The sequence below is a fragment of the Struthio camelus genome, unplaced genomic scaffold, assembly GCF_040807025.1.
Source record: "Struthio camelus isolate bStrCam1 unplaced genomic scaffold, bStrCam1.hap1 HAP1_SCAFFOLD_123, whole genome shotgun sequence".
Taxonomy (NCBI): domain Eukaryota; kingdom Metazoa; phylum Chordata; class Aves; order Struthioniformes; family Struthionidae; genus Struthio; species Struthio camelus.
Window position 1 is genome coordinate 52712 of NW_027182651.1, and position 15145 is coordinate 67856.

General features: G+C 68.5%; 1 protein-coding gene across 1 annotated transcript in view; it reads left to right on the forward strand.

The window, feature by feature from the left end:
• LOC138065120 (carnitine O-palmitoyltransferase 1, liver isoform-like) overlaps positions 1 to 14158 on the forward strand; it is a 30849-nt gene extending 16691 nt beyond the window's left edge. The window contains exons 10-19 of the mRNA XM_068929311.1: positions 408 to 603; positions 1696 to 1899; positions 3127 to 3232; positions 4495 to 4611; positions 5445 to 5624; positions 9418 to 9552; positions 11303 to 11455; positions 12402 to 12515; positions 13783 to 13875; positions 13978 to 14158. Coding sequence (XP_068785412.1) covers positions 408 to 603; positions 1696 to 1899; positions 3127 to 3232; positions 4495 to 4611; positions 5445 to 5624; positions 9418 to 9552; positions 11303 to 11455; positions 12402 to 12515; positions 13783 to 13875; positions 13978 to 14055 — 1376 coding nt within the window. The 3' untranslated portion in view covers positions 14056 to 14158. The remainder of the gene's footprint in view (positions 1 to 407; positions 604 to 1695; positions 1900 to 3126; positions 3233 to 4494; positions 4612 to 5444; positions 5625 to 9417; positions 9553 to 11302; positions 11456 to 12401; positions 12516 to 13782; positions 13876 to 13977) is intronic.
• Positions 14159 to 15145: the final 987 nt, after the last annotated feature.

A 15145-nucleotide genomic window follows, 5' to 3' on the forward strand; every position in this document is an offset into this window, starting at 1 on the left:
CTGGGACACCTCCCCTAAATCCCTCCCTGGGGACCCCAAGATCACCCTGGGGGACTCCAATCCCCACCTTGGGGACCCCCAGCACCCCCAAATCCCCCTATGGGTTCCCCCAATATCCCCGAGTGTCCTCCAGGGACCCCCAAAGCCCCCTTGGGGACCCCAAAATCATTCTGGGGGGGACCCTAATCCCCAGCTTGGGGACCCCCAGCACCCCCAAATCCCCCCATGGGGGTCTCCTAATATCCCCCAGGGACCCAAAATCACCCTGGGGGGGACCCCAAACCCCTCCTTGGGGACCCCAAAAGCCCCTTCCCTGAATTTCCACCGCCGGGGTGGGGTGCTGGGGGGGGGGTGCAGCCGGCGTTTTGGGGACAAGGGGGGGGTGACATGCTCCCCCCCCCCCCCAGACCGGCTGCTGCACGGGGGGGACGGTGGGCACGTGGTGGCGGTGCACGGCGGGCGCTTTTTTGGGGTGCCAGTGCGGCACCGGGGCCGGGCGCTGGGACCCCGCGAGCTGCAGGCCCAGTTCCAGCGGGTGCTCGAGGACGCCGGGGCCCCCGCGGGCGGCGAGGCGGCGCTGGGCGCCCTGACCGCCGGGGACAGGTGGGGACCGGGGTGGGGGGGACATGGACGTGGGGGGGCATGGTGGGACGTGGGGGGACACGGACATGGGGGGCATGGAGGGACATGGACGTGGGGGGACATGGTGGGACGTGAGGGGACATGGACATGGGGGACATGTAGGGACATGGACGTGGGGGGACATGGATGTGGGGGGGCATGGTGGGACATGGGGGGACATGGACATGGGGGACATGGAGGGACATGGAGGTGGGGGGGCATGGTGGGACGTGGGGGGACACGGAGGTGGGGGACATGGAGGGACATGGACGTGGGGGGACATGGACATGGTGGGAGGTGGGGAGACATGGACATGGTGGGATATGGAGGGACATGGACGTGGTGGGACATGGTGGGATGTGGGGGGACGTGGACGTGGTGGGACATGGTGGGACGTGGGGGGACATGGACATGGTGGGACATGGAGGGACATGGACGTGGTGGGAAATGGTGGGACGTGGGGGGCATGGACGTGGGGGGACATGGTGGGATGTGGGGGGACATGGACATGGGGGACATGGAGGGACAAGGGGGATATGGAGGACATGGGACATGGAGGCGTGTTGGGGGACATGGGGGGACATAGAGGGACAGAGGACAGGGGGGACGTGGTGGGACATGATGGGTCATGGAGGGTCATGGAGGGACATGGACATGGAGGGACATGGGGGACATGGAGGGACATGGACGTGGTGGGACATGGAGAGACAAGGGGGTAATGGAGGACACGGGACGTGGAGGTGTGTGGGGGGACATGGAGGGATGGGGGGTCATGGAGGGTCATGGACGTGGTGGGACATGGGGGACATGGAGGGACATGGATGTGGGGGGGCATGGAGGGACATGGAAGGACATGAGGGACATGGGGGGACATGGAGGGACGTATGGGGACGTGGAGGGACATGGGGGGCATGGGGAGACATGAGACATGGGGGGATGTGGAGGGACATGGGGGAGATGAATGGACGTGGGGGGACATGGAGGGACACAGGGGACATGGGACACAGGGGGACACGGGGGGGGGGCTCCACAAGCCCCAGTCTGAGGGCGGCCTGGGGGTCCCGGTCACTGCAGGGCACCCTGGGCCCGGGCGCGGGCGCTGCTGGCCGCGGGGGGCAGCGCGGGGGCCCTGGCCATGCTGGAGACGGCCGCCTTCGTGGTGGCCCTGGACGGCCTGCTGGGGCTGGACCCCCGGGCCGAGGACCACGCCGGCGTCCCCCCGGCCCGGCCCCTCGACGCCTACGCCAAGGCCCTGCTGCACGGCCGCTGCCACGACAGGTCGGACCCCCCCCCGCCTCCTGCCCCGGGGACCCCCAAATCTCCCCCCCAAACCACCATGTCCTGCCCCTGGGAACCACCAAAACCCCTCCAGAACCTCCCATTCCCACTCTGGGCACCCCAAAACCCCCACGTCCTGTCCTGGGGACCACCAAAACCCCTCCAGAACCTCCCCATCCCACTCTGGAGACCCCAAAACCCCCATGTCCTGCCCTGGGGACCCCCCAACCCTCCCCCAAACCACACGTCCTGCCCTGGGGACCACCGAAACCCCTTTGAACCCCCAGATCCTGCCCCTAGGGACCACCAAAACCCCTCCAGAACCTCCCCATCCCACTCTGGGGACCACCAAAACCCCCCACGTCCTGCTCTGGGGACCCCCAACCCCCCCAAACCACCACATCCTGCCCTGGGGGCCCCCAAAACCCCCTCTGAACCCCTATGTCCTGCCCTGGGGACCACCAAAACCCCCCAGTACCCCCACGTCCTGCCCTGAGGACCACCAAAACCCCTCCAGAACCTCCCCATCCCACTCTGGAGACCCCAAAACCCCCACGTCCTGCCCTGGGGACCCCCCAACCCTCCCCCAAACCACACGTCCTGCCCTGGGGACCACCGAAACCCCTTTGAACCCCCAGATCCTGCCCCTAGGGACCACCAAAACCCCTCCAGAACCTCCCCATCCCACTCTGGGGACCACCAAAACCCCCCACGTCCTGCTCTGGGGACCCCCAACCCCCCCAAACCACCACATCCTGCCCTGGGGGCCCCCAAAACCCCCTCTGAACCCCTATGTCCTGCCCTGGGGACCACCAAAACCCCCCAGTACCCCCATGTCCTGCCCTGAGGACCACCAAAACCCCTCCAGAACCTCCCCATCCCACTCTGGGGACCCCAAAACCCCCATGTCCTGTCCTGGGGACCACAAAACCCCCCAGAACCCCCACATCCCACCTTGGGTACCACAAAACCCCCTAGATCCTGCCCTGGGGACCCCCAAAGCCCCCCAGCACCCCCACATCCTCCCCTAGGGACCCCAAAACCCTCAAATTCTCCCCTGGGACCCCCAAATCCTCCCTTGGGACCCCCCCCAAAACTCCCTGGGAGCCCTAAAATCCTTCCTGCAGCCCCCCAAATCACCCTCTAGGGACCCCGAACCACCCCGGGGGACCCCAAAATCCACACTGGGGCCCCCCTCCTTGTAACACCCTCTGCCCCCCCCCAAAGGTGGTTCGATAAATCCTTCAACCTGGTGGTGTTCGACGACGGGACGATGGGGCTCAACGTGGAGCAGTCGTGGGGCGACGTCGCGGCCGTGGGCCACCTCTGGGAGGTACCCCCGGACGCCTGGGCCCCTCGCCCGCCCGCTCCCCCACCCCCCGGATGCCTGGGTCCCCCCCGGACACCTGGGTCCCTTGGTTGGGGGGGGGGTCACCCGGACGCCTGGATCCCTCCCGGACACCTGGGTCCCTTGGTGGGGGGGGGTCACCCGGACGCCTGGATCCCTCCCGGACACCTGGGTCCCTTGGTGGGGGGGGTCACCCGAACACCTGGATCCCTCCCGGACACCTGGGTCCCTTGGTGGGGGGGGGGTCACCCGGACGCCTGTGTCCCTCCCAGACACCTGGGTCCCTTGGTGGGGGGGGGGTCACCCGGACGCCTGTGTCCCTCCCAGACACCTGGGTCCCTTGGTGGGGGGGGGGGTCACCCGGACGCCTGGGTCCCTCCCGGACGCCTGGGTCCCTTGGTGGGAGGGTCACCCGGACGCCTGGATCCCTCCCGGACACCTGGGTCCCTTGGTTGGGGGGGGTTCACCCGGACGCCTGGGTCCCCCCGGACACCTGGGTCCCTTGGTGGGGGGGGGTCACCCGGACGCCTGGGTCCCCCCGGACGCCTGGGTCCCTTGGTGGGGGGGGTCACCCGGACGCCTGGATCCCTCCCGGACACCTGGGTCCCTGGGTGGGGGGGGTTCACCCGAACACCTGGGTCCCTCCCGGACACCTGGGTCCCTTGGTGGGGGGGGTCACCCGGACGCCTGGATCCCTCCCGGACACCTGGGTCCCTTGGTTGGGGGGGGGGTCACCTGGACGCCTGTGTCCCTCCCGGACACCTGGGTCCCTTGGTGGGGGGGGTCACCCGGACGCCTGGATCCCTCCCGGACACCTGGGTCCCTTGGTTGGGGGGGGGTCACCTGGACGCCTGTGTCCCTCCCGGACACCTGGGTCCCTTGGTGGGGGGGGTCACCCGGACGCCTGGATCCCTCCCAGACACCTGGGTCCCTTGGTGGGGGGGGTCACCCGGACGCCTGTGTCCCTCCCAGACACCTGGGTCCCTTGGTGGGGGGGGTCACCCGGACGCCTGGATCCCTCCCGGACACCTGGGTCCCTTGGTGGGGGGGGTCACCCGGACGCCTGTGTCCCTCCCGGACACCTGGGTCCCTTGGTGGGGGGGGTCACCCGGACGCCTGGATCCCTCCCGGACACCTGGGTCCCTGGGTGGGGGGGGTTCACCCGGACGCCTGGGTCCCCCCGGACGCCTGGGTCCCTTGGTGGGGGTGGGGGGGTGGGAGGCTCACCCGGACGCCTGGGCCCCCAGTACGTGCTGGCGACGGACGCGCTGGAGCTGGGCTATGAGGCGTCGGGGGACTGTCGGGGGGGGCTGGAGCCGGGGCTGCCCCCCCCCCAGCGCCTGCACTGGGACATCCCCGACGAGGTGGGGGCCACTGGGAGGACTTGGGGGGGGGGACTGGGAGGACTGGGGGAATGGGAGGAACTGGGGGCACTGGGGAGGAACTGGGGGGATAATGGGGGGACTGGGAGCACTGGGGGGGTAATGGGGGGACGGGGGGTCTGTGGAGACTGGAGGGTTAATGGGGGGACTGGGGGGTAATGGGGGGGACTGGAGGGGTAATGGGGGACCTGGGGGGCACTGGGAAGGTAATGGGGGGACTGGGGAGGGAATGGGGGGACTGGGAAGACTGGAGGGGTAATGGGGGGACTGGGAGCAACTGGGAGGACTGGGAAGGTAATGGGGGGACTGAGGGGACTGGGGAGGTAATGGGGGGACTGGAGGCACTGGGGAGGTAATGGGGAGACTGGGGGCAACTGGGAGGACTGGGGAAGTAATGGGGGGGACTGGGGGACTGGGGTGGTAATGGGAGGACTGGGGAAGTAACGGGGGGACTGGAGGCACTGGGAAGGTAATGGGGAGACTGGGGGCAACTGGGAGGACTGGGGAAGTAACGGAGGGACTGGGGAGGTAATGGGGGGACTGGGGGGACTGGGGAAGTAATGGGGGGACTGGGGGACTGGGGAGGTAATGGGGGGACTGGGGGGACTGGGGGACTGGGGAGGTAATGGGGGGACTGGGGGGCAACTGGGGGGACTGGGAAGGTAACAGGCTAACTGGGGGGGGGGGCGGAGGGGTAATGGGAGCACTGGGGGGACTGGGGGGATAAACGGGGGCAACTGGGAGGACTGGGGCAGCGGGGAGCCCCCCGGGGCTGCCGGGGCTGAGGGGGCGGCGGCGGCGGGGGGGGGGGACAGTGCCAGGCGGCGGCGGCGGGGGCCCTGCGAGGCGCCCGGGCGCTGGCGGCCGACCTGGAGCTGCACGTCTGCGTGGTGGCGGCCACCGCCGTCACCGTCCCGGGGCCACCGGCGGCCCGCGGCCACCGCTGGCGCCCCGACGGCCTGCTGCACCTGGGCCTGCTGCTGGCCCACAGCCGCGTGAGCAGCGCCCCCCCCCCTTCCCCGAAATCCCCCCCCCACCTCGCCCCGAGACCCCCCCCCCCAACCCCCGTTGCACCCTGCTTGCGGATGCATGAGCTGAAACCCTGCGAATCCACCCCAAAATCCCACCCCGAGATCCCCCCCGTTGCACCCCACCTGCAGATGCATGAGCTGAACCCCCGCGAATCCACCCCAAAATCCCACCCCGAGACCCCCCCCCGTTGCACCCCACCTGCAGATGCATGAGCTGAAACCCCGCGAATCCACCCCAAAATCCCACCCTGAGACCCCCCCGTTGCACCCCACCTGCAGATGCATGAGCTGAACCCCCGCGAATCCACCCCAAAATCCCACCCCGAGATCCCCCCCCCCGTTGCACCCTGCTTGCGGATGCATGAGCTGAAACAGCCTGGATCCACCCCAAAATCCCACCCTGAGACCCCCCCCCCCGTTGCACCCCACCTGCAGATGCATGAGCTGAAACCCCGCGAATCCACCCCAAAATCCCACCCTGAGACCCCCCCCCCGTTGCACCCCACCTGCAGATGCATGAGCTGAAACCGCCAGGATCCACCCCAAAATCCCACCCCGAGACCCCCATTGCACCCTGCTTGCGGATGCATGAGCCGAAACAGCCTGGATCCACCCCAAAATCCCACCCCGAGACCCCCCCCCCGTTGCACCCTGCTTGCGGATGCATGAGCTGAAACCCCGCGAATCCACCCCAAAATCCCACCCCGAGACCCTCCCACACCCCTGTTGCACCCTGCTTGCAGATGCATGAGCTGAAACCCCGCGAATCCACCCCAAAATCCCACCCTGAGACCCCCCCCGTTGCACCCCACCTGCAGATGCATGAGCTGAAACCCCGCGAATCCACCCCAAAATCCCACCCCGAGACCTCCCCTGTTGCACCCCACCTGCAGATGCATGAGCTGAAACCCTGTGAATCCACCCCAAAATCCCACCCTGAGACCCCCCCGTTGCACCCCACCTGCAGATGCATGAGCTGAAACCCCGCGAATCCACCCCAAAATCCCACCCCGAGACCCCCCCCACCCCTGTTGCACCCTGCTTGCGGATGCATGAGCTGAAACCCCGTGAATCCACCCCAAAATCCCACCCTGAGACCCCCCCCGTTGCACCCCACCTGCAGATGCATGAGCTGAAACCCCGCGAATCCACCCCAAAATCCCACCCCGAGACCCCCCCTGTTGCACCCCACCTGCAAATGCATGAGCTGAAACCGCCGGGATCGGCCCCAAAATGCAACCCTGAGACCTCCCCCCCCCCGTTGCACCCCGCTTGCAAATGCATGAGCTGAAACCGCCGGGATCCACCCCAAAATCCCACTCTGAGACCCCCATTGCACCCTGCTTGCGGATGCATGAGCCGAAACAGCCTGGATCCACCCCAAAATCCCACCCCGAGACCCCCCCCCCCGTTGCACCCCACCTGCAAATGCATGAGCTGAAACCGCCGGGATCGGCCCCAAAATGCAACCCCGAGACCCCCCCCCCCCAGTGCACCCCGCTTGCGGATGCATGAGCTGAAACTCCGCGAATCCACCCCAAAATCCCACCCTGAGACCCCCCCATGTTGCACCCCACCTGCAGATGCATGAGCTGAAACTCCGCGAATCCACCCCAAAATCCCACCCCGAGATCCCCCCCGTTGCACCCCACCTGCAGATGCATGAGCTGAAACCCCGCGAATCCACCCCAAAATCCCACCCCGAGACTCCCCCTGTTGCACCCCACCTGCAGATGCATGAGCTGAAACCGCCGGGATCGGCCCCAAAATCCCACTCTGAGATCCCCGTTGCACCCTGCTTGCGGATGCATGAGCCGAAACAGCCTGGATCCACCCCAAAATCCCACCCCGAGACCCCCCCCCCCGTTGCACCCTGCTTGCGGATGCATGAGCTGAAACCCCGCGAATCCACCCCAAAATCCCACCCCGAGACCCTCCCACACCCCTGTTGCACCCTGCTTGCGGATGCATGAGCTGAAACCCCGCGAATCCACCCCAAAATCCCACCCTGAGACCCCCCCCTGTTGCACCCCACCTGCAGATGCATGAGCTGAAACCCCGCGAATCCACCCCAAAATCCCACCCTGAGACCCCCCCCTGTTGCACCCCACCTGCAGATGCATGAGCTGAAACCCCGTGAATCCACCCCAAAATCCCACCCTGAGACCCCCCCCTGTTGCACCCCACCTGCAGATGCATGAGCTGAAACCCCGTGAATCCACCCCAAAATCCCACCCCGAGACCCCCCCCTGTTGCACCCCACCTGCAGATGCATGAGCTGAAACCCCGCGAATCCACCCCAAAATCCCACCCCGAGATCCCCCCGTTGCACCCCACCTGCAGATGCATGAGCTGAAACCCCGTGAATCCACCCCAAAATCCCACCCTGAGACCCCCCCCTGTTGCACCCCACCTGCAGATGCATGAGCTGAAACCCCGCGAATCCACCCCAAAATCCCACCCCGAGATCCCCCCCGTTGCACCCCACCTGCAGATGCATGAGCTGAAACCCCACGAATCCACCCCAAAATCCCACCCCGAGACCCCCCCCGTTGCACCCCACCTGCAGATGCATGAGCTGAAACCGCCGGGATCGGCCCCAAAATCCCACTCTGAGATCCCCGTTGCACCCTGCTTGCGGATGCATGAGCCGAAACAGCCTGGATCCACCCCAAAATCCCACCCCGAGACCCCCCCCCCCGTTGCACCCTGCTTGCGGATGCATGAGCTGAAACCCCGCGAATCCACCCCAAAATCCCACCCTGAGACCCCCCCCGTTGCACCCCACCTGCAGATGCATGAGCTGAAACCCCGCGAATCCACCCCAAAATCCCACCCCGAGACCCGCCCTGTTGCACCCCACCTGCAGATGCATGAGCTGAAACCTCCGGGATCGGCCCCAAAATGCAACCCTGAGACCTCCCCCCCCCCGTTGCACCCCGCTTGCAAATGCATGAGCTGAAACAGCCTGGATCCACCCCAAAATCCCACCCCGATGTCCTCCCCGGGCACCCCATCTGCGGCTGCGTGACCCAAAACCCCCCAAATTTACCCCAAAACCCCCCTGGGACCCCCCAAGCAGCTGGTTCACGTCCCCATGACCCAAAACCACCCAAATTTACCCCAAAATCCCCCCGGGACCCCCCAAGCAGCCAGTTCACGTCCCCTTGACCCAAAATCCCCCAGATTTACCCCAAAACCCCTCAGGACCCCCCAGGCACCGGTTCATGTCCTCCTGACCCCAAACCCCCCAGATTTGCCCCAAACCCCCCCCGGGAACCCCCAGGCAGCCGGTTCACATCCCCTTGACCCAAAAACCCCTCAGATTTACCCCCAAACCCCCGGGACCCTTCGGGCAGCCGGTTCGTGTCCCCTTGACCCAAAACCCCCCAAATTTACCCCAAAATCCCCCCGGGACCCCTCAGGCAGCCGGTTCAGGTCCCCATGACCCAAAAACCCCTCAGATTTACCCCAAAACCCCTCAGGACCCCCCAGGCAGCCGGTTCAGGTCCCCATGACCCAAAACCCCTCAGATTTACCCCAAAACCCCTCAGGACCCCCCAGGCTGCCGGTTCATGTCCCCATGACCCAAAACCCCCCAGATTTGCCCCAACCCCCCCCCCCAGGACCCTTCGGGCAGCTGGTTCGCGTCCCCTTGGCCCCAAAACCGCCCAGATTTGCCCCAGAGGCCCCGACCCCACCCTGCCCCCCGGGACCCGGCGGGACCCCCGGGGTGACGGCGGCCCCCCGCCCGCAGGACCGGGGGGGGCTCTGCCTGCCCTTCGAGGCGGCCTCGGGGCGGCTCTTCGCCGAGGGGGGGACGGAGGCCGTGGGGGGCTGCAGCGCCGAGGCCGCCCGCTTCGTGACAGCGATGGGCGACCCCCGCGCCTCGGTGAGGGACACGGGGTGGGAGACGGGGGACATTGGGGACATGGGGGGACATGGAGGGACCTGGGGGGACATGGGGGGACATGGAGGGTCATGGGGGGACATGGGGGGGACATGAGGGACACGGCGGGACATGGGAGAACATGGAGGGACATGGGGGGACATGAGGGACCTGGGGGGACATGGGGGGGACATGGTGGGACATGGAGGGACATGGGGGGACATGGGGGACATGGTGGGACATGAGGGACATGGGGGTCATGGGGAGACATGGAGGGACATGGAGGGACATGGTGGGACATGGGGGACATGGGGGACATGAAGGACATGGTGGGACATGAGGGACATGGGGGGACATGGGGGGTCATGGAGGGACATGGAGGGACATGGAGGGACATGGGGGACATGGGTGGACATGGAGGGACATGGAGGGACATGGAGGGACATGGGGGACATGAAGGACATGGGGGGACATGGAGGGACATGGGGGACATGAGGGAGGGACATGGAGGGACGTGGAGGGACATGGGGGGACGTGGGGGACATGGGGGGACATGGAGGACATGGGGGGACATGGGGGACATGGGGGGACATGGGGGGACATGGAGGACATGGGGGGACCTGGGGGGACCTGGGGGGACATGGAGGGACATGGTGGGACATGAGGGACATGGGGGGACATGAGGGACATGGGGGGACATGGAGGGACATGGAGGGACATGGGGGGACATGGAGGGACATGGGGGACATGGGGGGACATGGAGGACATGGGGGGACATGGGGGGACATGGAGGGACATGGGGGACATGGGGGGACATGGAGGACATGGGAGGACCTGGGGGGACATGGGGGGACATGGAGGGACATGGGGGACATGGGGGGACATGGAGGACATGGGAGGACCTGGGGGGACATGGAGGACATGGAGGGACATGGAGGGACATGGGGGACATGGGGGGACACGGAGGGACATGAGGGACATGGGGGGACATGAGGGACATGGGGGGACATGGAGGGACATGGAGGGACATGGGGGGACCTGGGGGGACATGAGGGACATGGGGGACATGGAGGGACATGGGGGGACCTGGGGGGACATGGAGGGACATGGGGGGACATGGAGGACATGGGGGGACCTGGGGGGACATGGGGGACATGGGGGGACACGGAGGGACATGGAGGAAATGGGGGGACCTGGGGGGACATGGGGGACATGGGGGGACACGGAGGGACATGGAGGACATGGGGGGACCTGGGGGGACATGGGACACATGGGGGGACATGGAGGGACATGGAGGGACATGGAGGACATGGGGGGACCTGGGGGGACATGGGGGACATGGAGGGACATGGGGGGACATGGAGGACATGGGGGGACGTGGGGGGACATGGGGGACATGGGGGACATGGGGGGACATGGGGGGACATGGAGGACATGGGGGGACCTGGGGGGACCTGGGGGGACATGGAGGGACATGGTGGGACATGAGGGACATGGGGGGACATGAGGGACATGGGGGGACATGGAGGGACATGGAGGGACATGGGGGGACCTGGGGGGACATGAGGGACATGGGGGACATGGGGGGACATGGGGGACATGGGAGGACATGGAGGGACATGAGGGACATGGGGGGACATGGGGGGACATGGAGGGACATGGGGGACATGGGGGGACATGGGAGGTCACGGGAGGGTCGCGGGGGGTCAGGGCCGGGTCAGGGGTCAGGGGTCACGGCCCCGGCCCCCCGCAGCGGGGACAGCGGCGGGCGCTGCTGCGGGCGGCGGTGACGCGCCACGGCGAGCTGCGGCGGGCGGCCATGACGGGGGCGGGGCCCCAGCGCCACCTCTTCGCCCTGGCCGTGGCCGCCCGCCTGCTGGGGCTCCGCCCCCCCTTCCTCTGCCAGGTGGGCGGGGCCTCCTCCGGGGGCGGGGCCTCAGGCTTCCTCTGGGTGGGCGGGGCTGGGAGGGTGGGGGGGCGGGGCCGGTGTTGGCGGCGCGGGGGCGGGGCAGACGGGGTTGGGGCGGGGCTGATGGCCCGGGGGTGGGTCAGGGGCGGGGCTTGTGCCGCAGGGGCGTGTCTGGGGGAGGAGCTGAGAGTGGAGGGGGGCGGGGCAGGCACTGGTGCAGCCCTAGGGGCTGGTGGGGGGCGTGCCCGAGGGGGCGGGGCTGACGGTGGGGGCGGGGCTGATGGGGCAGGGGGCGGGGCAGATGCTGGCCCAGCCCTGGGGGCTGGTGGAGGGTGGTGTGCCCAAGGGGGGCGGGGCTGACGGCGCGGGGGCGGGGCTGGTGCAGGGGCGGGGCTATCGGGGCAGGGGGCGGGGCAGGCGCTGGCCCAGCCCTGGGGGCTGGCGGTGGGGGCTGGTGGGGCCCGGGGGCGGGGCCGGGCCGGGGGGCGGGGCCGGGGGCCGGGGGGTGGGGCAGGCGCTGGCCCAGCCCTGGGGGCTGGCGGTGGGGGAGGAGGCGGGCCCGGGGGCGGGCCCGGGCCCGGGGGCGGGGCCAGGGGGCGGGGCTGATGGGCGGGGGGCAGGGCAGGCGCTGGCCCAGCCCTGGGGGCTGGCGGTGGGGGCTGGTGGGGCCCGGGGGCGGGGCCGGGCCGGGGGGCGGGGCCGGGGGCCGGGGGGCGGGGCAGGCGCTGGCCCAGCCCTGGGTGCTGGCGGTGGGGGAGGAGGCGGGCCCGGGGGCGGGGCCGGGCTGGGGGGCGGGGCCGGGGGGCGGGGCTGACGGGCGGGGGGCGGGGCAGGCGCTGGCCCAGCCCTGGGGGCTGGCGGTGGGGGAGGAGGCGGGCCCGGGGGCGGGCCCGGGCCGGGGGGCGGGGCCGGGGGCGGGGCTGACGGGCGGGGGGCGGGGCAGGCGCTGGCCCAGCCCTGGGGGCTGGCGGTGGGGCAGATGCCGCTGCAGCAGCTCGGGCTCCTGGACCCCCGGCGCCACCCGCAGCTGCTCCCCGCCGGCGGCGGCTTCGGGCCGGTGCGTCCCGGACGCCTGGGCCCCCAGCGGGGGAGGGGGGGGGAATTCGGGGGGGTTATTGGGACTTTCTAAGGGTTATGGGGGGGTGCGCTAGGGGCTATTGGGGGTCTTCAGGGGGCTCCACAGGGGGTACTTGTGGGTCCCCAGGGGGCAACTGGGGTGTCCTGGGGGCTACTAGGGGCCCCAGGGGGTTACTAGGGGGCCCCAGGGGGTAACTGGGGTGGCCTGGGGGCTATTGGGGGTTACTGGGGGCCCCAGAGGGTTAATAGGGGGCCCCAGGGGGTAACTGGGGTGGCCTGGGGGCTACTGGGGGTTACTGGGGGCCCCAGGAGGTTAATAGGGGGCCCCAGGGGGTAACTGGGGTGGCCTGGGGGCTACTGGGGGTTACTGGGGGCCCCAGGAGGTTAATAGGGGGCCCCAGGGGGTAACTGGGGTGGCCTGGGGGCTACTGGGGGCTCCTGGGGGCCCCAGGGGGTTACTAGGGGGCCCCAGGGGGTAACTGGGGTGGCCTGGGGGCTACTGGGGGTTACTGGGGGCCCCAGGGGGTTACTAGGGGGCCCCAGGGGGTAACTGGGGTGGCCTGGGGGCTATTGGGGGTCCCCAGGGGTAATTGGGGTGGCCTGGGGGCTATTGGGGGGGTCTTTGAAGGTCCCCAGGGGGTAATTGGGGGTCCCTAGGGAGGTAACTGGGGCTCCCCGGGGGCTATTGGGGGTCCCCAGGGGGTTATTGGGGGTCCCTTTGGGTAACTGGGGGTCCCTGGGGGCTATTGGGGGTCCCCAGGGGATTATTGGGGGCCCCCCAAGGTTAATTGGGGGTCCCCAGGGTGTAATTTGGGGTCCCCAAGGTGTAATCGGGGTCTCCAGGGGGCAATTAGGGGTCCCCAGGGGTAATTGGGATGGCCTGGGGGCTATTGGGGGGTGTCTTTGAAGATCCCCAGGGGGGTTACTGGGGGTCCCTAGCGAGGTAACTGGGGGTCCCCGGGGGCTATTGGGGGTCCCCAGGGGGTTATTGGGGGTCCCTGTGGGTAACTGGGGGTCCCTGGGGGCTATTGGGGGTCCCCAGGGGGTTATTGGGGGTCCCTAGGGGGTAATTGGGGGTCCCTTCAGGTGAGTGGGGTCCCCAGGGGGAAATTAAGGGTCCCCAGGGGTTAATTGGGGTGGCCTGGGGGCTATTGGGGAGCTCTTGGGTGCCGTGATGTGGGTGATGTGGGGGATTGGGGGGGGGGAACACAGCAGCACCCGGACGCCTGGGCCCCGGACCCCCGCAGGCCACCGACGACGGCTACGGCGTGTGCTACGCGCCGGCGGGCGACGACGCCTTCGTCTTCCACGTCTCCTGCAAGGCGTCGTGCCCGGAGACGGTGAGCGGTTCCCAGCCCCCTCCCCAACCCCCCCCCCCCCCGCCCCGCGCCCCGAAACGGCCCCCTCCTCACCCCCCAGCGCGCCTGCCTCCCGCCCCGCAGGACGCCCGCCGCTTCGCCGGCCACATCCGCGCGGCGCTCCTGGACCTGCGCGACCTCCTCGAGGGGGACGACGGGTGACGGGCAGCCGGGGGGGGGGGGACGCGCCCCCCCCCGCCTCCAACCCCCCCAACCGCTGCTGCCGCAGCCCCCTCCCACCCCGAATAAAGCGCCGGGCGGCCGCAATCTGTGCTCCTCGCTGGGGGGGGCGGAGGGGCGGGGAGTTATTGGGGGGCCTTTGGGGGTCCCCAGGGGATTATTAGGGGTCCCAGGGGGTTATCGGCGGTCTCTGGGGGAGCCTTTGGGAGTCCCCAAGGTGTTATTGGGGGTTCCTGGAGGTTATTGGGGGCCTTTGGGGGTCCCCAGGGGATTATTGGGGATCCTCAAGGGGTTATTGGGGGTCTCTGGGGGTTATTGGGGGCCTTTGGGCATCCCCAGGGGGTTATGGGGGGCCCTGGGGGTTATTGGGGGCCTTCAGGGGTCCCCAGGGGGTTATTGGGGATCCTCAAGGGGTTATGGGGGGCCCTGGGGGTTATTGGGGGCCTTTGGGGGTCCCCAGGGGGTTATTGGGGGTCCCTGGGGGTTATTGGAGGCCTTTGGGCATCCCCAGGGGGTTATGGGGGGCCCTGGGGGTTATTGGGGGCCTTCAGGGGTCCCCAGGGGGTTATTGGGGATCCTCAAGGGGTTATGGGGGGCCCTGGGGGTTATTGGGGGCCTTTGGGGGTCCCCAGGGGGTTATTGGGGATCCTCAAGGGGTTATTGGGGGTCTCTGGGGGTTATTTGGGGCCTTTGGAGGTCCCCAGGGGGTTATTGGGGGTCCCCAGGGGGGTTACTGGGGGTCCCTGGGGGTTATTGGGGGGGGACCTTTGGGGGGTCCCCAGGGAGTTATTGGGGGTCCCTGGGGGTTAGTGGGGAACCTTTGGGGGTCCCCAGGGGTTTATTGGGGATTCTCAGGGGGTTATTGAGGGTCCCTGGGGGTTATTGGGGGCCTTTGGGGGTCCCCAAGGGGTTATTGGGGGTCCCTGGGGGTTACCGGGGTGCCCTAAGCACTATTGGGGGAACCTAAAGGCTTATTGGGGGCCCCCAGGGTGTTATTGGGGCACCCTAGAGGCTATTAGGGGTCTCTAGAAGATTATCGGGGGTCCTAGGGGGTTATTGGGGGTCCCTGGGG